This window comes from Somniosus microcephalus, chromosome 1 (assembly GCF_052327205.1).
Source record: "Somniosus microcephalus isolate GS21.2 chromosome 1, FLI_Smic_1.0, whole genome shotgun sequence".
NCBI lineage: Eukaryota > Metazoa > Chordata > Chondrichthyes > Squaliformes > Somniosidae > Somniosus > Somniosus microcephalus.
In genome coordinates, this window is record NC_140987.1 from 387,308,004 (window position 1) to 387,333,532 (window position 25,529).

At 39.6% G+C, this 25,529-nt stretch overlaps 1 protein-coding gene across 1 annotated transcript in view; it reads right to left on the reverse strand.

Annotated features, from left to right (window-relative positions):
* klf5l (Kruppel like factor 5 like) overlaps positions 1 to 19,981 on the reverse strand; it is a 61,653-nt gene extending 41,672 nt beyond the window's left edge. Inside the window, exons 1-2 of the mRNA XM_085997103.1 lie at positions 19,684 to 19,981; positions 2,356 to 2,454 (exon numbers count right to left, since the gene is read on the reverse strand). Coding sequence (XP_085853229.1) covers positions 2,356 to 2,454; positions 19,684 to 19,851 — 267 coding nt within the window. The 5' untranslated portion in view covers positions 19,852 to 19,981. The remainder of the gene's footprint in view (positions 1 to 2,355; positions 2,455 to 19,683) is intronic.
* Between the last annotated feature and the right edge of the window lie 5,548 nt (positions 19,982 to 25,529).

The following is a 25,529-nucleotide window of genomic DNA, read 5'->3' on the forward strand; positions in this document are numbered from 1 at the left end:
ATAAATACAAGTTCTTTCTTTTAAGGTTTCCACATATAGACAATAACTGACTATTAAACATTGTTTTGCCAGAAGAATATTGGGGACTTTATTTAGAAATGACTAAAAGCCTTGAGGTTTTTTTTCAGCCACTAGTTCCAATAAATATCTATGTTTTTAAAAACTCTTTTCTACTACTGACTGTCAGAACATATATACAATCAAGCTTTCACACTAATCTCCTTTTATAGCCATTACTCTCCCCTCTCACCAACTCTAAGAAAAAAACTCCAGTAAAGTTGTCAGTCACTATCAAATAAGTATCTGCCAGTGATACCATCGTGGAAGAAGATTCAGATGATATTCATAAAGCATATGAGATTTGCTCTACTGGCTTATGATGTTATAGTCCTCTGTGGCATTACTGCCTTATAATTCACTCCCAGGTTCACATTATTTTCTTACTTTGTTGTGCTAATTTTGTGCTCATCAAGGTCGTTGTTTCTGCATCTTCACACTCTTCCCTTGGAGAGAATAGTGTGAAGCAGTGGAAGGATTTGCAGGCTGATTAACAGTCTGACAGGCCACCACGTGAGCGCTCTCTCCATCTTTATACCAGCCGATAGGGTGGTTAGTCCTATACAGTGAGAGGCTTTATGGGCTCCCACAACCCATACAATAAGGCGGGTGACGCTAGCAGACAAGAGTATCCCGCTGGATGCCAGCCCAGAATTTAGATCTGGAGCTCTAGTCTCCACTAGGCAGGACTATCTGGAGTGGGGCTTCAACCCTGCACCTTCTGACTCGAGAGGTGGGAATGCTACCATTAAGCCAAAGGCCTGCTCCGCTCATCCTCTATGTGTTATACAGTAGATTATCATACTCTGCATTATAGACTGGATAAAAGCCCTCTGTGTATTGTACACTGGAGCATTATAGACCTGATCATAGCCCTCTGTCATGGATCAGATCACAGCCCTCTGCATTATAGACTGGAGCATTACCCTCTACATATTATAGAGCAGATCACAGCCCTCTTCATTATAGACTGGAGCATTACCCTCTACATATTATAGAGCAGATCACAGCTTTCTATGTGTCATGGATTGGAGCTTTGCAGAAAAAATATAGTGAATCTCTTGTTATCTCTTCTTAGTTCTGGATCACTTTTCTAACTGCCTAATATTTCCAGAATCTACAATGGTGAGACCTAAGATGCCTGCATCAATCAAATTAGATCTCGGGCAGACTAAATGTTCTGGGCACATTTAACATTGTTTCTGTATTATTTAGTAAAATTGCATTGGAGCAGACTCACGCACTCTACACAGTGATCCTGCACATGGAAAAATGGAGAGGACAAAACTGCATTGTGTTCAGCAAAAACCTGTTCTGGGAGCACTGAATCTGAATGAGAACTGGCTTTCCACTCAACTGCTACAGGACACACTAGATTAGCACAGCATCATAAAATATATCTCACATTTATTGGACTCAGTTCCCACAAGATTCAAGCTGTTAAATGTGCATCACAGTGAAGTGTCCATTTGATGCCGGTAGATTTTCTGAGATGTTAGGGGGAGGGAGAAATCTGATCAAAGAATTTATTTTTCTTTTACTTTTAACCTACTCATGAAGGAAGCAATACATGGAGAATTTATAAACTATCTGTAAGTACCAGTCTGTTGCTGTCCTCCCAGAGCAAGAATAATGAATGGGCAATTGTGTTTTGCTGCAGTCAACAATCACTGACTGTACTTAAGAACATGTCACAAAAAGCATTAAGTACATAATGACACAGCTTAACAACCAGACATCTGTTCATGAACATGGCTCCTGTTGGTATGTAATGGAAAATAACACAGGAACTGCAGAGATATGCACACAGTCAACAAGCCTTTATCACTATTGACATATACATTTCTCATCTCTAAGTACTTAAAAGGTTATTTCCTTTTTAACAAAAATAAACTACAAAAATCCAAGCAGAACTTGCATTAGTTAATTCCAGAACTGGAGTTATATCAATTATAATTTCTGAATGTTTTCTTTATTAAAATATACTAAACACTAGAAGTTGTATTCTTTTGGTAACTGAGCTATCAGTATTTTTTTTACAATAACACAAATTAACACTGTGGCTTTGGTTCTATCCCCTCCTCAAATTTAATCACTTCTAATTCGGGTCCCTCTCTCTCACCTGTATACCATTGTCTATAAATTGTTGTTGGACCACAAGGTCACAGTCTGTGGAATTATACGTTACACAAAGGTAATGAATGTCAATTTGTTAAATCGAGCCACCTTTTTTGCATTGTAAGCATTTTCTAAATAAATGTAATTAGAACTTATATAAAATAAAAAGCTTGAACTCACTTGACTTGGAGAAGATGTAGTTGTTTGCAGCAATTGCAATAAATGTGATTTCAGTAAACCTGACGACTTAATGGTATCTTCTCCTAGATATATGTTGGCCTGGACAGAAAAGAAAGTGAAGAATACTTAAATATAAGGTTTTTTTCACCATAATATTATAAGAAGTTTTTGTCTGAGGGTTTTATCCTCCAATGAAAGACACAATTGCTCAGGAATTTTACTTTTGCAATCCAATCATTGATCTTTCAGGGCCACATGCTAGAAACAGGCTGCTCCGAATCCATAACCAATCCTCTCTGGCTAGGAGGCACGGGACTGGTGTTCAGTGAGGACATCCTCTCTTCTCTCCCTCTGATTTTGCAAGCCTCTGACTTCCCTCCCTGTACTGCATACCTCAGGCCAGGAATTAAGGAGAAAATCTAATGTGCTGAGGCCCTCACCATGCATGCCAGTGATCTGACCCACAAAGGCAATGCAATGCTTCAAACATCCTGCTTTGAAACCTAGACAGTTCCAATTATAGAACCATAGAAGTTAACAGCACAAAAGAGGCAATTCGGCCCATTGCGCCTGTGCTGGCTCTCGGCTCAAGCAATGCAAAACTAATCCCATTGTCCTGCTCCCTTCCTCCTGCCCCTAGCTCTGTATTTTACTCTGCTTCAAATATTTATCCACCTTTTCCTTAAAAGATGCAATGGTTTGTGCCTCAACCAACCCCCATCCTGACTAAATATTCTTTTCCTAATCACCCAATCAAAATCCTTCATCATTTTAAAAACAACAACTTGTATTTATATAGCGCCTTTAACGTAGTAAAATGTCCCAAGGCGCTTCACAGGCGTATTAGGGCTCCACATAAGGAGAAATTAGAGCAGGTGACCAAAAGCTTGATCAAAGAGGTAGGTTTTAAGGAGTGCCTTTAAGGAGGAAACAGGTAGTGAGGTGGAGAGGTTTAGGCCGGCAATTCCAGAGCTTAGGGCCTAGGCAACAGAAGGCACGGCCACCAATGGTTAAGCGATTATAATCAGGGATGCTCAAGAGGGCAGAATTAGAGGAGCGCAGATATCTCGGGGGGAGGGGGTGTGGTTGTGGGGCTGAAGGAGATTACAGAGATAGGGAGGGGCGAGGCCATGGAGGGATTTGAAAACAAGGATGAGAATTTTGAAATCGAGGCATTGCTTAACCGGGAGCCAATGTAGGTCAGCGAGCACAGGGGTGATGGGCGAACGGGACTTGGTGCAAGTTAGGACACGGGCCGCCGAGTTTTGGATGACCTCAAATTTACATGGGGTAGAATGTGGGAAGCCAGCCAGGAGTGCATTGGAATAGTCAAGTCTAGAGGTAACAAAGGCATGGATGAGGGTTTTAGCAGTGGATGAGCGGAGGCAAGGGTGGAGACGGGCGATGTTATGGAGGTGGAAATAGGTGGTCTTAGTTATGCTGCGGATATGTGGTTGGAAGCTCATTTCAGGGTCAAATATGACACTAAGGTTGCGAACAGTGTGGTTCAGACTCAGACAGATGTTAGGGAGAGGGATGGAGTCAGTGGCTAGGGGACGGAGTTTGTGGCTCCTAAAATCTCCCATTTTCGCTGCCCAATGGTAGTAGTCCCTGTTAGATTTCAGTATTTATGACCATTTTTCCATGATGAGGATTTTTTTGCATATGATTTATAAAGAAAGGGTTGCTTTAGTCCACAAAGTGTTAAAATCCAGTTTACAGTTGGGTTGGAGTGAAAAGGAGACATGTATTCAAGCCAGATGAGCCAATCACTGAAGCTGTTATCCTTAACGATCTGGAACAATGGGGGACCGTTAATGCATCCCTGCCATGCAGGTTCATTGTGTTGGGTTAACAACAATCATTCTGAAAACAATGGGAGTTAGTCGCTAGGGAGCCCACAGCTGTGGGGGAGGGGGCAGAGGGGTTGTAGCGTGATTAACTAGTGGCTCTATTGGCCAGCCCTCAGTCAAGGAAAGAGTCCGAACTATTTTGGAGTGGACCAGTAGAGTGACACTGAAGAAGTGTCAAATTGATGGACTTTTCCCACCTGGATGCAATGCTGCAAGTTTAAAGGCCATCACTGTGCCAGTGCCTGCAATGCCCACTGAATGAGGAGTCACAAGCCTCAATCACTTGGCTACCACGCTACAGAAAGGAGTCAGGTGTGGAATGCATTGTTTACAGCTCCCAGTTTATGATATCATATACCTAGATATTAGACAGGGCAGGTGAACGCCAAAGTAGAAGGGACATGGGGTCTGCTTACAGGAGTCAGCAACGCCATTGAATGTGTGACAGTATCTACAACAGACCCAAGGTTTATAATAGTCCCATATCTCAATTTGCTTCTCATAACAATAATTTCTTATCTTGGTGAATCTATGGCTTTATTGCCCTTTCTAAACTGGGGTGCCCAAAACTCAACACACCACTCTTAACTGTGGCCTCATTTATCATTACCTCTTTGCCCAATTTATAAAATCCAGAATTATTTACATGACTATTAATATGCAGTAGAACACTCCTGCAGCTTTGTTTTAATACTTTCTCATTTTCATTTTGTAAATGGTCCCTTGTCTTTGACCCTCCTGGCCGAGTCAACTCTGCTGGTAAACATGCAGGTGCTTGGCTTCCACTCAGGTTGCCACCAATTGTCTCTGTACCTGACTTCCAGGAGGCAGTAGAGATAGTTTAGTCATGACTCTCGCCTCCATGTACCCATCCCCCCTTCCTCCCATGGGAAGATTCCACAGCCTTCAATTGGAAGATTGGAAGCTGAGCTCGGCAGGACTCAAACCTATGTTTACCCTTCACTCCATGGCTCTGAGTGTTAGTGCTCTAACCCTTGCTATTCTGTAGTTGAAACATTAATTAATTTCACTGGTAAATGGGATATTTTGAATTTCTAGAAAAGTTCATTTAGTAACGTCTCCCATTTTGCCTTGTATCCTTTCTCTGCACAACACACATTCCCAGCAAACTCAGACTATAGATCAGTTTGGAGGGCCCCAAAAAGACTGCTCTGTTGCCAGCCACTAGGAGACACAGAAGAGTGACAAGAAGAGACCAGCCTCCACCTTTCCCTCCTTCAGTATGTTGATGGGAAGCTCCCATCCTACACTCAGTGGCTTTGCATAGAGGTCAACATTTTGAATTTACCATGTTAATAATCATTTTTAGAAAGATGGACATTTGAATTTCCCTCACCTCTTGTTCTTTATTTATTGTAGATATTATGCAAGCCATTTCAATTACAGTGGAATAAATTCTAGGAATACTGGTGTGAAGATATTCATAGGACGCTGCACTCTTTTTGGTACTAGATCTCACAACAGAGGTTTGGATGAAGAAGACCCATTTGATCTCATCCTTCCAGAAGATCATGGCTACCTACTTCTCATTACAGATTTAACAACCACTTAGCCAGGTAGACAGGATTTAAGTGTGTGGCTAGATTATGCATGCAAAACTTGTTGTGAAGTTTGAAGCCACAACATTCTAATCTAGATAGGAGTGTGCTACTGACTGAGCTATGATGACACACTAGATTCTCCACTGGAGTTATGCTTATTTTCCAATGTAGGTATTCTGCTCTCTCCATGGGCAGCAGTACTTCTGGGATTTTCGGCCAAAATTGACAGAGAGCGTTGAATATGTCTGCTCTATTGAGGGTAGCTGTATTCAGATTACATGCTAATGATTAGAAAATGCCATTTAATGTATCGCCTATCATTAACACCATGGCAACACTGGATAGTCGGAATGCTGGTATGTTCCTTCTGTATCGCGTTGCTGTGGACAGTGTAGTGTAATTAATTACAATTCCTCTGCCCAGGAAATGTACATTAAAAAAAAAGAGAATATCTTTAGCTGCCCTGGGAGCATTCAAACACAGTCCGCAGTGCCTGAAGCCTGCAGCAGTGATGTTCCTCCCTTTTCCAAGGTCGGCTCCGCGGTGCAGGTGGAAATCCCACCGAGAGCATACCAAAATTATTCAAATGAAGCTGACTGCTCTGACTCCATGTCAGGTTTCCGCTGAAGCATAAAATCTCAGCTACTAACATTAACCTGTACAGTATCTAAAATAATAATCACTAGTAAAGCCACGTCTCACTGTGGAACCTTGTGTAAATGTAGGAACAGAAATAACTTGCCCAGTTCTGAATTCTTCTGAATATGCTTCACTACAAGTGTACTACTAAATAATCCCAGAGAACTGGAAACTAAGACCTCATACCAGGTTTAGTAGCATGTTGAGGTCCAAATTTATAAGTTGGGAAAGTATCTCCCCTATGAACGTGCATGCGATGAGTTCTTCAATTTTGCATTAGGTGATGGAAGGGAGGTACTAGATGGAAGCAAGGTGCTTCCTCTGAGGGAGAATCAGAGTATGATAACTTGTGGTGCTCTCATACATCTTCAGCTGGCTGCTTCAACAGTGCTTTTGGAAGTAGCCTGGGGACAAGCTCACTCTCTTAGACAGGCATTGTGGACTGGAGCAAACCTTCCAACTCATCTCCTTGTTTCAGAACAACCTTTCTTAGCACACATACAAAATATGCAAATAAACTAAGTAATGAGATAAGTGTATCAAACAAAATAAGTGAAGGGTTTTAACAACCCAAAGATACTGGAAGCCTAAAGCAGGTTTTAAAATCCCTGCAAATTTAACTGTAGCTCATCCTTTTGGCACTTAGTGGTCTCTTTACCCTTGTAAAATATTGCTCAGGTTGGCAAAAGACATTAATTTAGACAAAGAAGGGAGAGTTGGCAATTCAAGTATGGTGAACATGGCTGTGTCTGGCAACTGGACAAATAGTATAGGAGTTAAAGGGCATAGTCCAGTGAGAAGACCACTGCAATGATCCAAAGGCCCTAACTGCTGTACTGTTCTTAACTCTTGTTAAAACATTTACTCAATGGATATTTGCATATGTCATATTTATTTGATAATTCATTATTTCCACTTTTTCTTCCCATTTTCTCACTTACTTGTGCCAATTGTTTTATTGAAGCTTTACTGCGACTCAAATTGGTTACAAATGAGACAACTGATACAAAACACTGTGCTATACTCCTCAAAACGTCTATAGGGTATATTAAAGAGTTCAGCACTAATTCTGTACTAAATAGCACCCCCTATAGAGTAATTGGACAAACATCAACATTAGGGAAACACAATTTTCTTTCTATTGAAGTATATAAGCAAGTATTAGCAAAGAATTCATCAATTATTCAGAACCAATGTTCATCAATAATTCTCCAATATATTAGTTTGATGGAAAATAGAGGGACTGCCCTGTCCAACATATAATATAGGCTCCTCCATCAGATCACTGACTTCCTTCTATTCAGTTATGAATCTCTAGTTAAGCTCTACTTTCATATCAGCGTGAGTCTTTGAAACTCGTGACTGATAAAAACAACTGATTATCTTGACCAGCGGGTAGTGGCAATCAATTTCAAGCAAGTGCTAGTCCTTATTTCCAACTTTGGAAAGAATTCATCTCTTTATGACAGTAAATAGTCGCTGCTGGTGGCAATGTTCCCAGCAACTCTCATGTGCTTAAAGTGCAAACTCATGTAGTCAGATTACCTATTTCACTTGCTATCATTGTAAGGATTGGCCAGTGTGTTTGTTACACCAACATAGGATAAGACACTTCTAGGGTTAAATAAATCCACCATCTGTTTGAAGATTTTTGTTTTGTAGATTTTATTAAGAAAACAGCATCTGGTTTTTAGATGGCCTATATAGATTTCATTAAAAAAGGGAAATCAATTCTACACAATACTAAATTAAGCGCTCCTAACATGAGTTGAACCAAATTCTCAGGCTCAGTGGATTGAGGGGTAGGGTTGGTGAGGTCCAGCCAGCTTATACCTGTCCTTTATATATAATGTGATATGTGCAAGGTTTTCACTCTTTGCCTAGTCCAAAACTTGACATGGGATGGGTTGGGGTTGTGGAAGTGTGATGCGATCATTCTTTCAATTCTGTTGTTTGCTTTGCTAATAATGAAAATTAATTGAAATTCTTAATTATTGTCTCTACATCATGAGAAATCAGTTTTATATTTCTGAAATTGCCACACAATCTACTGAAAAAACTGGACTATCAAGACCAACGTTGGATAGGTGGCAACCCGAGATGTATGTGAAAGGTGGAGGGGAGGAGTTTAGTTGTCCAGGTCCTACATGTCTCGTAGACCTTAATTTGGCTGCCCATATTTCGATTCTGCTTCTATTCCTTAACATAGAATGAAATAACTGATCCCTCCGCCCTTCCCACCTCCACCCCCACTTGCATTTTACCAACTGCCAAAACAGTGGGACCATTAGAAATATACTACTAACTGCCTCTTGGCACAATTATGTCAGTCCAATGTTATTTGACTTAAGGACATATGATAAAAAACCTCTACTGTACTTTCTCTATTGTGATTTAAAACAGCAACAATTCAACCTCCTGTTAAATTGTTTTTCTGTTAATCATTTTAACGGGCATCTGGAACAGGTGGCATTTAATTGGCAAGTGATTATTTTCTGGTATCTGTCCCAAGTGCAGCTGTGCCTTTCTAACTGATTTCCATCCTGATACAATACAGTAACTCTACAATACAGCAGCAGTACTGCCACAAATCAGTCACCATCTTCATTCACCATCTCTCTAAAATGTTAACAGATAATAATTCCAAGTCAGGCTATGCTGTTCTATCTCTCCATGCTCTCTGAAGTTGATCAGTAGAGGGCAAAGATGTTCAAGTTTACGATCATTTTAAGAAAATACATTCCTGTGAGGAATTGAACAGTGCAGGGCAGGAAGATTCCAGGGTCAGTCCCCAGTTTGTGCTGAGTTAGCTGATCTCAGTCAAGGTGGCAGTAAGGGTACGACAACTGCCCTCAGTGATCCTGGGCTAGAGAGGAGCATAATCAGCCTATTGATGCTACAACATGCATGACTGGTGAGGGCAGGATCAGGCTTAGTTGTGATGGTCCCCACAGTAAAGCATCTTGCCAACACAAGAAGAATGACTTCTTGGGTGAGCTACCAAAGAAGAGCTGGTGCCAGTCGCACCATACCCCAGCATGAGTCAGTGACAGGAAGGGAGAAAGTTGGAGGGACAAAAAAAAGACAATAGCTTTTTAAGAGTTACTGATCAGATTACAGGACATATCCAGCCTGACTTTCTCTTTCCAACCCCCGATGTTTACCCCGATGTCCATCTTTATCACTTCCTCTCTTCTGTAAATTCTAACCACCTGTGCAAAGGGTAATCTCAATGTAAATTATTCTTAATTATGACTGCTAGAATGCAAGGAACTGTAATGCAAAAATGAAACTTATACAAAGGTAAATTTAAGTAACTTAACTAAGCTGATGATTAGACATTAATCTTAAATGTATATTACAACTCTCATCTCTGTTAAAAGATTATTGAGTAAGGATCCTTACTCAGAGACCTAAAAGAATTAAGAAACCCTGAATATCATTTAAAGTGACTTCAAATAATTCAGAACTAAATGTAATCATGATTCGATAAGAAGGCCTTGAAGAACAGTTTCTCCTTCAGAGGGAGGAGTCACCAAGACACATTCACCTCGAGTCATAGTTGCAGCTGCACTGTTTGTAACATGTGTGCTAAATCTGTAGTATCTTGCTGCAACTGGCAGCAATGAGCTAATAAGGAGATGTATGTGTTAATAAGAAGCAACTCACCGACTGAGTTGCTTCACAAGCAATAAAAGAAGTTACTGATGTGTCACGGGTTTGGATGTTGGGGTCACTTGTGCTTATACAACTATCAGTAAGACAAAAATAGAATTCATATGAATAGAAATAAAAGATAATAAAGGATCAATCACACTAATAAGTGTAGTCTACAGACCACCTAATAGTGGAAGGGAGGTGGAGGAAGAAATATGCAGACAAATTAGGGAAATGAGTAAAAAAAAACATAGAATAATAATCATGGGGATTTCAACTACTCCGATATTAATTGGACAGAAGAGGTAGATAAAGGGGATAACAGGATGGAGTTCCTATAATGTGCACAGGACTCCTTTCTAACCCAATATGTAAAAAGCCCAACAAGGGAGGATTCGCTATTGGATCTAGTAATGAGGAATGAACCAGAGCAGATATGAGAAGTAAAAGTAGGAGAACATCTAGGCAAGAGCGACCATAATATTTCTAAATTTGCGGATGATACCAAATTTGGGGGGGGGGGGGAAGAGTCAATATTGAGGAGGACTGCACCATATTACAGGAGGACATTAATAAACTTGCAGAATGGGCATATAATTGGCAAATGAAGTTCAACACAGATAAATGTAGGTGTTACATTTTGGTAGGAAGATTAGGCAGGTCACTTATTACTTGGAGAGTGCGAGTCTAGGGGGGGTAGAGGAACAAAGGGATCTCGGAGTACAAATACACAAATCACTAAAAGTCGTGACACAGATTAGCAAGGCCATAAAAAAAAAACAAGCACTAGGGATTATTTCTAGAGGTATAGAATTGAAAAGTAGGGAAGTTATGCTAAACCTGCATCGAACCTTGATTAGACCACACTTGGAGTACTGCGTACAGTTCTGGTTGCCATATTATAAAAAGGATATAGAGACACTGGAGAGGGTGCAGAGAAGATTTACACAATGATATCAGAAATGCGAGGGTATACATATCAGGAAAGGATGAACAGGCTGAGTCGCTTTTCTCTTGAAAAAAGGCGGCTGAGGGGGTGACCTAATAGAGGTCTTTAAAATTATGAAAGGTTTTGATAGAGTGGATACAGAGAAAATGTATCCACTTGTGGGGAAGAGCATAACTAGAGGTCATCAATATAAGATAGTCGCCAAGATATCCAATAGAGAATTCAGATGAAACTTCTTTACCAAAAGAGTGGTGAGAATGTGGAACTCTCTACCACAGGGAGTGGTTGAAGCAAATAGTATAGATGCATTTAAGGGGAGGCTAGACAAGCATATGAGGGAGAAGGGAATAGAGGGTTATGCTGATCGATTTAGATGAGGAAAGATGGGAGGAGGCTCGAGTGGAGCATAAATGCTGACATAGACTGGTTGGGCTGAATGGCCTGTATCTGTGCTGTATGTCCTATGTAATGTAATCCTATGTAGTATAATACACTTTAAGATGATAATTGAGAAGGACATAAGTATGACGAAAACCAGGGTAATAGATTGGAGAAAAGCTGATTTTGAGGGGCTGAGAATAGAACTTGGGAAAATAAAATGAGCAACAATATTGGCAAACAACGATGTAGAATAGCAATGGGAAACATTTAAAACAGTGTTTAACAGAGCGCAGGAACAATATATTTCGCTAAAAGGAAAGAACAAACTAAACACTAATGAGTCTCCATGGATGAATAAAGCCATAAGAGAACAATTGACGTTAAGGAAAGAGGCATACATCAAGTACATGGACAGCAGGGGAGTGCATGATAAGGGAGAATATGAAGAGATTAGGGGAGAGCTAAAAAAAAAACAAAGAGGAACTATGAAATTAAATGATCAAGGAACATAAAACAAAATAATAAAATATTTTACAAGCACATCAATAAAAAAAGGAAGGTTGGGGTGGAAATAGGGCCATTAAGGGATAGACAGGATAATACCACCGGTATCGATAGAGAGATGGCAGAAATATTAAGTAATTATTTTGCTTCAGTATTTACCAGGGAGATAGAACAGGTAGACATGGCATTGGATGTTGAGATTAGTAATGATATAAGTGCATTTAAAATAAGAGGGGATATATTAAATAAACTAATCAAACCCAAAGAGGATAAAACCCCTGGTCCGGATGGATTGCATCCACGCATTTTAAAAGAATCAAGGGACGAGATAGCAGAGGCATTACTACACATATTTAATAATTCATTAGAAAAAGGTGTAGTGCCAGAGGACTGGCAGATAGCTAATGTAATACCTATATTTAAGAAGGGGGATAGAACATGTCCAGGGAATTATAGACCAGTCTGCTTAACATTGGTGGTAGGAAAAATAATGGAATTCATACTAAAGGAGAAATAGAAGAACATCTAGAAACCAAATACATAGTAATGAATAGTCAACATGGATTTCAAAAGGGAAAGTCTTGCTTGACCAACCTCATTGAATTTTTTGAAGAGGTAACAGAGAGAGTAGACAATGGTAATGTAGATGTAATTTATTTAGATTTTCAAAAGGCCTTCAATATGGTACCCCATAATAGACTGATGAACAAGGTCAGAGAATGCGGAGTCAGGGAACAAGTAGCAGAATGGATTGCTGGCTGGCTTCAGGACAGAAAGTAGAGAGTAGGGTAAAGGGTAGCTAGTCACAGTGGCAGAAGGTGGGTAGTGGTGTTCCACAAGGATCAGTGCTGGGACCACTGTTGTTCACAATTTATATTAACGATTTAGACTTTGGAATCAAAAACACAATTTCTAAATTTGCGGATGACACCAAATTGGGGGAGATAGTCAATACTGAGGACAGCAACAAATTACAGGAAGACATTAATAAACTTGCAGAATGGGCATATAATTGGCAAATGAAGTTCAACACAGATAAATGTGAGGTATAACATTTTGGTAGGAAGAATAGGGAGGTCACATTACTTGGAGGGTGCGAGTCTAGGTGGGGTAGAGGAACAAGGGGATCTCGGAGTACAAATATACAAATCACTAAAAGTTGATTAGCAAGGTCATAAAAAAAGCAAACCAAACACTAGGGTTTATTTCTAGATATATAGAATTGCAAAGTAGGGAAGTTATGCTAAACCTGTATTGAACCTTGGTTAGACCACACTTAGAGTACTGTGTACAGTTCTGGTCGCCATATTATAAAAAGGATATAGAGGCACCGGTGAGGGTGCAGAGAAGATTTACAAGGATGATACCAGAACTGCGAGGGTATACCTATCAGGAAAGGACAAACAGGCTGGGTCTCTTTTCCCTTGAAAAAAGGCTGAGGGGTGACCTAATAGTGGTCTTTGAAATTATGAAAGGTTTCTGAGCGCCGGCAAATTCACGGCCAATGTTTCCACTTGTGGGGAAGAACATAACTAGAGGCCATCAATAGAAGATAGTCACCAAGAAATCCAATAGGGAATTCGGAAGAAACTTCTTTACCCAGAGAGTGGTGAGAATGTGGAACTCACTACCACTGAGTGGTTGAAGCAAATTGTATAGATGCATTTAAGGGGAGGCTAGACAAGCATATGAGGGAGAAGGGAATAGAGGGTTACGCTGATAGATTTAGATGAGGAAAGACGGGTGGAGGCTCGAGTGGAGCATAAACGCCGGCATGGACTGGTTGGGCTGAATGGCCTGTTTCTATGCCGTATATCCTATGTAACCCTATGTAAGGTTGTTCACAGCTCATGAACGTTGGGTCTCAACTGAACTTTATTGTGGGTAGAATTACAAAATGCCTTTGTGAAGGTGCATGGAGAAGATGGTGGCCATTTTATTTCAATTATTTTATTATGTCCTCAGGATTTAGTGTAAGCATATAATATGCTACAGAATAGATTGTGCAGGTTTCATTTCTAAAAATTCTTTAAAGTCCTCATTACTTTTAACTCTTCAAAAGCAACAATGTCCATTTAAGAAAATAATTGTGTTTGGAGATCTGGTAATAGCATTCCTAAAGAACACTGCCCAGGTTCAAGAGGCACTTACAATCATAGAAAGACAGGTATATGCACAAATAGAAGAGACTGGTACAGTCCATCCGGTTGGTCCCAAAGTCAAATCAAAAATCAATTAAACCATTTTCTTTTTTCCAGAAGAAAAGATTTATAATACTTGGATACTAAGTACTTTAAAAACAATATAAGTGGACTATTTCTTAAATAACAGACAAAAAATAATAAGGTCAGCTCTTGCATCAGCATCAGGAAGGTCCAAGATGATATTTTAAAACAAAATATTTTAATTATTAGGGTTAGGTTTAGGGTTAGTTAATTAAGTCCTAAATACTTATTTAATTAATATTTTAACACAAATATCAGCCAGTGTCCAAGATACATAGCTATCCTTTCTATATATGTACAATATTTTTACATTAATGTAATACATAGAACTCCCCCAATGGCTAGGTTTGTAGATGCATTTGAAGCTGAACCATTCAGATTGTGCCAAGTTATTCAATCTTAGCTGGGAATCAGCAACCAATTGTTCATGTTTATGAAGGGGGGAAAATCATCAGACTTCTTGCTCCTGACCACAATCTACTGCTGGAAAGTAGATGTGTGGACGTTGGGTGAAGACAAGATTGGGCTTGGCTTTAGCAGTTCCAGTGGTTGAATATGTTGTTCATATTCAATGTCTAGTATCATGCAAAATTCGGGCAAGATACCAGAGGGCATCTGACACAAGCCAGCATCACCTGGAGAGAAGGGGAGGAAATTAATGAACAAAATATAAATGGTAAAAGCAATCAATGTGTAGAGATAGAATTGGCCGCTAACAATAAAATATGAACAGTACTGTAAAAATTACAATCTTGCTAAGAAATAGTAATAACTATTAGAATGTGTTGCAACTGCAAAGAAACCAGACAACCTCTAGAGATTAAGTCAAGTAACGGGATAAGAATGATATTGCCTATTTCAAATGTAGAAAGTTTATAATTGTGTATGGAATAAGCCTATTGAGACTTTCAGTTAACTCCAGCACAGAAATGCCACAACAAATTAGTCCATTAAATAATCAATTTTAATATGCAAGAGTTTATTTGTTGCCATTTAGAACCTTTAAAAATGCTTCACTTGGGTCAATAACCATGCACCTTTGTTACATGTGTCCAAAGTTTAACATGCTCAAAATGAGTTACATATGATTTAACCTAGCAAATTTATGATCGGTTATAAAAGCGGGTTAAGTGGCAAAGCAGTTATATATGAACTCAGGTGCACACAACATCGAATGGTTTATTCAATGTAAATTAGCCTCCTCCTTTGAACAAAAATACCACCAGTTACCCACAAATGCAGGGCACAGTCTCTGCCAGCACTGCTAATTTTACTTAAATGGAAAGCTTAACTGCATTTACTTTTATGAAGTCAGTGAAGTAACATTTGAAGTACGTGCACCAAAACATCTTTTATCTCAAACCATACTAATGAAACAGATGCTATTCTTTCTGGTGGACGATGTCCAGTGCTAATTAGTCACATTCACAGAGGCAGACATCTCTTTCCAGTTGCCAGTTTTTGCTGGTCAGTGTATATTTACAACGATTTGAAACTCTCATCTGAATGTTCAAATGTTTTGATTAAAACTAGTTTCAGGATAAAAAATGATTAGCAGCAACAATAACTGAAGCCAGAAATAATAAAAATAATTAAATTAAGGAATGTCTGGTAGCTACAAAAAAGCCCCATTATTGTGAATGAATAATTTACAGGCAAACTGGGGCAAAACATCAGCATTTCTCTCTTAAGACACATTTTTTATGTGCAGGTAACATTTGTTGCATATTAACACTGGTTCAAAGAAATCTATATTCTATATCTGATTATTACTTATTAGCAATTAGCTTAAAACTTTTGTCAAATGTTATCTCTTGAAATCGCGGTTGTATTAATATTTGATGGACGTTAACAGGAACAGAAAAAAAACAAACTAATAAATGTCTAGCAGAGACTTGGCTGAAATATTATTGTGACCTGTATAGAGTGCCCGGGGGTTTGGGTGGGCGGGGGCGGGCGGTAGTGGAGGGAAGAAGCATAGTTATTTACTTTGAAAACTGGAGAAATAAAAATTTTCCCTGATGACTTACAATGATGAATTCCAACACCTAAAATATATTTAAGACTTAAAAGCACAAAATAATGCAGAAGATGCAAAAATTATATTTTTACAGATGTATCCAAACCCCTCCAAGAAATAAACTTCAATTAAGATGAAGATTTTTTTAAATAATTGAATGTTAAATTAATATTCTACATATTCATATTAAAACATTTAAAAATACATATTTTGATTTACAATGTTCACTTTTTTTTTTAACTGCTATGAATAATAAATTGCAGTTTACCACTGCACTGTACAATGAAGCAAAAAGATGTAAATTGTGCCTAATTGTGACCTCTCAATGCAGGTTGATTTTGTGAGCACATTACTTACTATTCAAGCCTAAAAATAAGAGGTATTGGAAGATATCAACATGTTTTATTTTGAGTTTCTAATGTATCAAACTGTGAACTTGTAAACTTTCAATCAGAAAGATTTAAGAACATAACCTTTCCCGTCCCAAAGGCCTGCAGTCCATTGTTTACAGTGATGAACAAAATATATTCCAAAGAATGATCTAGACAAAGTTTAAAAATTATTCCATACCTCAATGTCTAAGGACATTCTAATTTGTCTGCACATGTAGTAACTGCTCCATCATGTGTTGATAATGCAAAACAACTATAGTTCCGAATTGCCCTCATTAAAATCCATAACAGACCATATTTACGCTATGTTCCATCCTGGGATTCTTTTTCTAGCTGTGTTTCCACTGAATATTCAGTTTAAACATTTATTGTTGACAATGCTTTTCTACATAATATAAAAAGGCGGCACGGTTCTTAACTAGATTTTAGCAAAAATTACATTAATTATTTTGATTTCAAATCATAACAATGACATTTGTTTGCCTCAAATATTTCAATATGAATAAGCACTAGCATTTGTTGATGACATGTATAATTATCTCTTATTGTTTTTGTGCAATTCATCAGAATGTAATATAATTGTTATTTCAACAGGTCAAATATAACCCCCAAAAGCATTAACCTCATTTTAAAAATCTTATTAAATTAACTGAGATTTATTTATAAAAGTTACTTTGCCTACTTTTTAAAACCACAGCCATATTAACCGTAGAGGAGTACTGCATCTGGGCATAAACAAAGGTAAAAGCTAAAGAACACACCCTTAAGAGAGCGACTCCAAGCTATCATTCAACTTTCTACCTAACATTAAGCTTAATTTTAACAAACGTCAAATATTTTGAATATCTTCAAGGTGACTGCTTTATTACCTTCAATTTACACCAGTGTTTATGTACAGAATGCATGTGTATATATCACACATATAACGTACACACAGGTGCATGTGAGCATGGCTATCAATGTACAAAAATGAAAAATGTTATATAAAAAACATATTGTAAATTGTAATATGCTCCTGATATTGTTTTAAGGGAATCAATTCCTTTTCAAAACATGATTGTTTCAGGAAAGTTATTTGCAAATTATTTGCTAAATATGTAAACACACACAACACCGGGCCTCTTCAGTTTACATTCCATAGCTCTCATCTTGATCAAGACATTATTAATTGTGCACAACCCTTCCATTTCTATACAAGTGCTACAAAGTTTAAAATGAAATCCTCCTGAATATTTTTTGTACCCTAATGATACAATAATACAAAACAAACATATATCATAACTCTTAGTGAATGTGGCAGGAGGCAATACAAGTGCTAAAATTATTCTTGCTAAACAAAGATCATGATTTTGGTTCTTGTTTTAACAATAATTTAAGACTACTTTAAATCTATATTCTATCATTAAAAATTCAATAAAAGACACAAGACCAAATGGAAGATTGAAAGACTGGTTCCTGGTCATGATCATGATCATGGATCTAATCACAGCCAATACTTGTTCCTGAAATGATAAACTACAACAACTGGTTCTATGGCTTCTATTGTGGCTGCTGTGCAATTTGAGTCACAGAGCTCTTTGTTAATTTATTTTTGTCCCAGTCAGATACAGTACTTGTCTCTCTGCGCACCTACAATTTAAAACTTAAAAGGAATTTAACATTGTAGCAAGGACTCATAGATCCGAACCTGCGAAGGCAGGAGCTAACACTGAAAATTGGATATGTAACATCAAAAAGGCTATTAGATTTTAATTATTCACTTTGAATTTTTTGAATATAACAACAACCTTTGTGAATTGATTTTAACAAATTTAAAATGAACTATAAGTAGATTATAGAATAAGTCACAGGATGTACCTGATTCAATTTACCACAATAGTCAAGAACAGTGGGTATTATTTTCCCAGCAACATTCGGCCCAATATTTGACATATCCTTCTCAGCTTGTCTAAAAGTCTGAAAATATTGCCCCACAGAAACAAATATCTATTTATTATTCTGAGCACCAAGGGGGAAGAGGGAGGAGGATAAGGATCACATTTTAATTAAAATGGCTTTCATAGTCTCAAGCCTCCCCGATCCTATGCTAATTACATGAAATGCTCAGCGGACTTCAAGAGTTGACACAAACTTTTGAAGTCATTAATGCTTCCCACCTGAATGCCTGCAGCACAGTGATAAGGAGTCTAGACACAGTCAGGGACTTAAACTTTCTGTATTGGGTACATTCCTCAAAACGTCGTTCTTTGTTTTGTTTCTCTTTTATTGAACAAAATTCAGTTCATGTTTGGCCATTTCCTACTATTTTAGGGAGGACTTCCCGAGAGGTTTCTAACGGGCTTGTATATGTGCTATTTGGGGTAGATGCATTTCAGTTTTAAACAATGATAATAAATTATTGCGGTCCATTGTCTATTGATAATTCACATCAGAATAAGCAAACTCCTTCCATAATCTGTTTATGTCTCCCTGACCTACTTTCAGTGACTTCCTATCTTTGACAGTACACGATCTAAGTATCAAATCTCATTCAACAGAAAAAGGAAGAACACTCTTTCCGACTGAATTTGTTCGAATGATTTTTTTCATTAGATTAGCAATAATAACACGGTTTCCTCCTCATAGGTAAACAGACAAAGTCACACAACTTTACCAAGGAAACGAATTTTAAAAATTGCACGAATCTTAAACCATTTAGCACAGCCCTTCGATTTAAAAAAAAAATCAAACTCCATTGATTTTACTTTGCAACACACTTGGAGCCAGAAACATTGTCGCCGTCTCAAATGTTCTGGGTTTATCCCACCGAAGAAAGGCCGCCTCCCGATTTGGTCCGATTTTAAACAGTTTTTTCCTGCAGATTAAAAGGCTCCACTACCTGTCCCGCTTTTGGGATGAATGAGCCCATCGGATCATCACCCTGGCCCTTCACACGCGCGCACCGTCGACAACTCCCTCAACTTTCCGAAACATCCTGACTCAGCAGCTGACGAAAAGTGCAACAACTTTTTTTTTTAGAATACCTTTTTTTTTCTGGACTTTGGCGCGGTCATATTCTTACCACACACCAGACTCGAAGTTATACTATTTTATTTTTTTGTTAGGTAAAAATAATAAACAATAGGAGGGATTCCATTGGCCCTTACCTGAGCCAACTCGTTCTGGTTCTGCAGCATCCTCACAGCCGGTTTGATGTCTTCAAACACCGACTGCTCCTCTGAAGCGCCGTCAGCCATGGTCACTGGTTTGAGTTGAGTAAAAACAACGTTTTCTTCAGTGTTGGGGACACTGATCGCCAGCCCGCTGCTCGACATCACTTTCTGTTATGATCTCCTGCACTTTTACCTTTTATTAATATATGTATAAAAATGAAAAGAATGAATAAAAGACAAATCGAATCAAATGAAATCCAAATTTCCCCACAGCAATCCCACACTGCGCGGTGCTAGCCTGGCTCTGATCTGATCTGTCACTCACCTGAACTATACCTGCGCGCTGGTCTTGTGATTGACAGCGCAGCGACCAATAGCAGCTCGGGCCGGGCTGTCAATCACACGGACTGGGGGGAGTGGGAGGGTCCGATCGGGGGGCGGAGCCCGAGGCTGGTTTGGCGGAGGAACGTGGTGCTTCGACTCTACACCCCCGCATTGAGCAATTCCGCCGATTGCGAAATACAGTTTTAATTTTTTGTCAAGAAAGTTTTCTTTTCGGCATAAGTATAAGTCTTGCGTTACTTTCTTCGGCAAATAGTAAAACAATGACAAAAAAAACCCAGTCTGTCCATAAATCTAACAGACGCATAGTAAACACTGTACTTTGAAACCTCAACAACAATTTATTACCACAGCCACAAAATCAGTTTAAAGTAAGTGTGCAGAAATTGAACGGAAGGGCCAGTGTAGGGTCAGGCTCTTCAGCTCCTTAACGAGAACGAAAACATGAAAAAAGGTGATTGTGTCGAATTGTCATCGGAACTAACAGCTTTATTCATCTGTTTATTGACTGTTTTAACAAAAAACAAACATGCACTCATGAAAGGGGAAGTGGTACTTCAAATAATTATTGTACTGGAAGTGTCTGAAGATTTTATCCTATGCATTTCACACAATAGTGATATGCTTGATGTAATATACATCACTAAATGTGTGCCTACATCTGTACATCCCTTGGTGTTGCTTACAGTAAGTCGAAGGGTATGCTGCTATAATTATAGGAATGTTATACCATCTAACACAGAAAAAACAGAGAACTTGAGCTCAAGCTTAGAAGATGGAAGTTGTACAGTTTGGATTTATTTGGTGAACTTGTGGAAAAAAACTGCACAGGAAAGCAATGGAAAGGGGATAGTGTGAAAAAATTTAAAGAATTGCATAGCTAAGGGAGTAGGCAATTGAAGAGTATGTTTTTTTTAGGACTGGCCAGATAGACTGCAGTCTTTTACGGTGCTGTATTTTCCAATAATAACTTGCATTTACATGGCGCCCTTAACATAGTAAAATGTCCCAAGGCACTTCATGGGAGTGTAATCAGACAAAAATTGACACCCACCCAAAGAAGGACACTTTAGGATAGGTGACCAAAAGGTAGGTTTTAAGGAGTGTCTTTAATGGAGGAGAGAGAGGTGGAGAGGCAGAGAGGTTTAGGGGGAGAATTCCAGAGCTTAGGGCCTAGAAGGCTAAAGGCCCGGTCTCCAATGGTGGGTGAAGAAAGCGAGAGATGCACAAGAGGCCAGAATTGGAGGAATGCAGCGTACTTTGAGAGTTGTAGGGCTGGAGGAGGTTACAGAGATAAGTAAGGGCAAGGCATGGAGGGATGTGAACACTAGGATGAGAATTTTAAAATTGAAGTGTTGGTGCAGCGGGAGCCAATGTAGGTCAGCATGCACAGGGGTGTTTGGTGAAAGAGACTTGATGATATGGGCAGCAGAGCTTTGGATGAGTTTTAGTTTATGGAGGGTGGAAGATTGGAGGCCGCCCAAGAGAGCATTATGTACTATTCTGCAGCTAAAGTGGAGCTATAACCTGCCCTGACCCTTTAAGTTCACATTGTCTACCTGCTGTAAATTTGTGGCTAATTTCTGTTGCTGAAGGAAGATTGTAGATTAGGCAGCTGCATGTAAATGTTTAGCAGCAGGTCAGAAGAAAACAATAGGTTTTCTTTCTCTTTTTCTATACTTTTTAATAAAAGATTACTTGTTCATCGGTGCTGCCACTGTTATCAATTTGTAGGTTTGAAGATGGTAGGAGGAATATGTTTGGCATAAAAATAAAACAAAAAAGGTGGCGCAACCGTGGCTAACAAGGGAAATTAGGGATAGCATAAGATCCAAGGAGAGGACATATAAGTTGGCCAGAAAAAGCAGCAAACCTGAGGATTGGGAGCAGTTTAGGATTCAGCAAAGGAAGACAAAAGGATTAATTAAGAGGGGGAAAATAGAGTATGAGAGTAAGCTTGCAGGGAACATAAAACTGACTGTAAAAGCTTCTATAGATATGTGAAGAGAAAAAAGATTGGTGAAGTCAAGCATAGGTCCCTTGCAGTCAGAATCAGGGGAATTTATAATGGGGAACAAAGAAATGGCAGACCAATTAAATACATACTTTGGTTCTTTCTTCACAAAGGAGGACACAAATAACCTTCCAGAGATGTCGGGGAACATGGGGTCTAATAAGAGGGAGGAACTGAAATAAATCAGTATTTGTAGGGAAATGGTGTTAGGGAAATTGATGGGATTGAAGGCCGATAAATCCCCAGGGCCTGATAATCTACATCCTAGGGTACGTAAGGAAGTGGCCCTAGAAATAGTAGATGCATTGCTGATCATCTTCCAAAATTCTGTAGACTATTGGCACATTTCCCATGGATTGGAGGGTAGCTAATGTAACCCCACTATTCAAAAAAGGTGGTAGAGAGAAAACGGGGAATTATAGCCTGACATCGGTAGTGGGGAAAATGTTAGAGTCCATTATAAAAGATGTAATAGCAGAGCACTTGGAAAACAGTGACAGGATCGGACAGAGTCAACATGGATTTACAAAAGGTAAATCGTGCTTGACTAATCCACTGGAATTTTTTGAGGATGTAACTGGTAGAATAGATAAGGGAGAACCAGTGGATGTGGTGTATTTGGACTTTCAGAAGGCTTTTGATAAGGTCCCGCATAAGAGATTAGCATGCAAAGTTAAAGCACATGGGATTGGTGGTAAGGTACTGACTTCGATAGAGAACTGGTTGGCAGTCAGGAAGCAAAGAGTTGGAATAAACAAGTCTTTTTCCGAGTGGCAGGCTGTGACTAGTGGGGTACCGCAGGGTTCGGTGCTAGGGCCCCAGCTATTCACAATATATATAAATGATCTAGACGAGGGAACTCGATGTAATATCTCCAAGTTTGCAGATGACACAAAGCTGGGTGGGCTTGTGTGCTGTGAGGAGGATGCAGAGAAACTCCAGTATGATTTGGACAGGTTGGGTGATTGGGCAGATGCATGGCAGATGCAGTATAATGTGGATAAATGCGAGGTTATCCACTTTGGTGGCAAAAACAGGAAGGCAGGTTATTATCTAAATGGCAATAGATTGGGAGAAAGGGAAGTGCAACGAGACCTGGGTGTCCTTGTGCACCAGTCGCTGAAGGTAAGCATGCAGGTGCAGCAGGCGGTTAAGAAGGCAAATGGCATGTTGGCCTTCATAGCGAGAGGATTCGAGTGCAGGAGCAAGGATGTCTTGCTGCAGTTCTACAGGGCCTTGGTGCGACCACACCTTGCATATTGTGTGCAGTTTTGGTCGCCTTATCTGAGGAAGGATGTTCTTGCCATGGAGGAAGTGCACCGAAGATTCACCAGACTGATACCTGGGATGGCAGGAATGTCATATGAGGAGAGATTGGGTCAATTGGGCTTATATTCGCTGGAGTTTAGAAGAATGAGAGGGGATCTCATTGAAACTTATAAAATTCTAACAGGACTAGACAGAGTAGATGCAGGAAGAAATGGCAGGGGAGTCCAGAACCAGGGGTCACAGTCTAAAGATAAGGGGTAAGCCATTTAGCCATTTAGGACAGAGATGAGGAAGAATTTCTTCACCCAGAGAGTTGTGAACCTGTGGCATTCTCTACCACAGAAGGCAGTTGAGGCCAATTCATTAAATATATTCAAGAAGGAGTTAGAAATATTTCTTAAGGCTAAAGGGATCAAGGGATATGGGGAGAAAGCAGGGACAGGGTACTGAATTTGGATGATCAGCCATGATCTCATTAAATGGCGGAGCAGGCTCGAGCTTCCGAATGGCCTACTCCTGCTCCTAATTTCTATGTTTCTATGTTAATATAAATAAAAATCAAGAAAACAGTAGGAGGTTTACAGTGAAAAATTAAGAGAACATTTTCATTGCCCTCTGGTTTAAATTATTAGTAGCAGAGCATATAAGAAGGAAAGGGAACATGAGCTCAAACTTAGAAGATGGAAGGTGTACAGTTTAGGTTTATTTGGTGAGCTTGTGGGGAAAAAACTGCACAGGAAAGCAGTGGAGAAAAGATACTGTGAAAATATTATGAAAATTGCAAAGTTAAGGGAGTAGGCAATTGAAGAGTATTTTTTGGGGGATTGGCCTGATAGACTGTAGGGTCTTTTATAGTGTTGTATTTTCCTATAATAACTTGTATTTACATGGCGCCTTTAACATAGAATCAATGAATCTTAGAATGGTTACAGCACAGAAGGAAGCCATTCGGCCCGTCGAGCCCGTGCCGGCTCTCTACAAGAGCATTTCAGTTAGACCCTAACCAGTGATTTACAGAGGATGGAGGCCTACTTTCGCCGATGGCGACTTCGGCCAATCCCGCAAAAGACCGTCACCTCGACATTCCACCTCAACACCCATCAAGCAAACCAAGCTTTGAAAGTCTCCTTTTGCGGCGCAGAGGTAAACCATGCCAAAAAACCCTCATATTTAGGAGTCACGCTTGATCGCACCCTATCGTATAGACAGCATCTCCAGAACCTTGGGAAGAAACTAAAGAGTAGGATCAACTTGATCCAGGAACGTGCCGGATCCACATGGGGAGCAGATGCTCAAACCCTCTGTATGGCAGCACTCACCCTGATGTACTCTACAGCGGAGTACTGCTCTCCAGCATGGCTATCAAGTCCGCATGTCAAATCCATTGATGTCCAGCTGAATTCTACTATGAGAATTATCACCGGTACGCTTTTATTGAAACTAACACCTTGACTGCCCGTTCTTGCAAACATCGCACCACCACACCTACACCGCGAATATGCAGTCTCCAGAGAACACAACCGCTACACCGGCAAAGACATGCCCATCCAGGCCGACTTGAACAACCTACCACCAACCTGTCTCAAATCTAGAAGGCTATTTTGGACCGTCGCCAAAGCCCTTCAGCGATCTCCCCTCAGCCTTGATGACCGATGGCGAAATGCTTGGAAGAACTGCGACATACGGAATGGATTCCTTATAGAGGACCCCACAGTACAACCTGAAGGATCAAACTTTCCTCGCAAACAGTGGACAACCATCAACCGCCTCAGAACCGGTCGTGGTAGATGCTGCCACCTTCTCCATAGATAGAAGATTAAAGCATCCCCATCATGCGACTGTGGAGTTCCTAATCAGACCCTGGAGCACATCATTGAGCACTGCCCTTAAAGGAAATTTGCAGGCAGCCTACAAGATAGCCACGCTGTTACACCGGAAGCTTTGGCCTGGATATCCAACTTAGATATTAACATTTGATTTGTTTTGCTATTACCATACTAAAGAAGAAGAAGCTAATCCCCCTCACCGCCCTTTCCCTGTAGCCCTGCAAGTATTTTTACCTTCAGGTACTTATCCAATTCCCTTTTTGAAAGCCACGATTTAATCTGTCTCCACAACCCTTTCAGGCAGTGCATTCCAGATCATAATCTGTGTAAAAAAGTTTTTCCTCATGTCGTCTTTGGTTCTTCTGCCAATCACCTTAAATCAGTGTCCT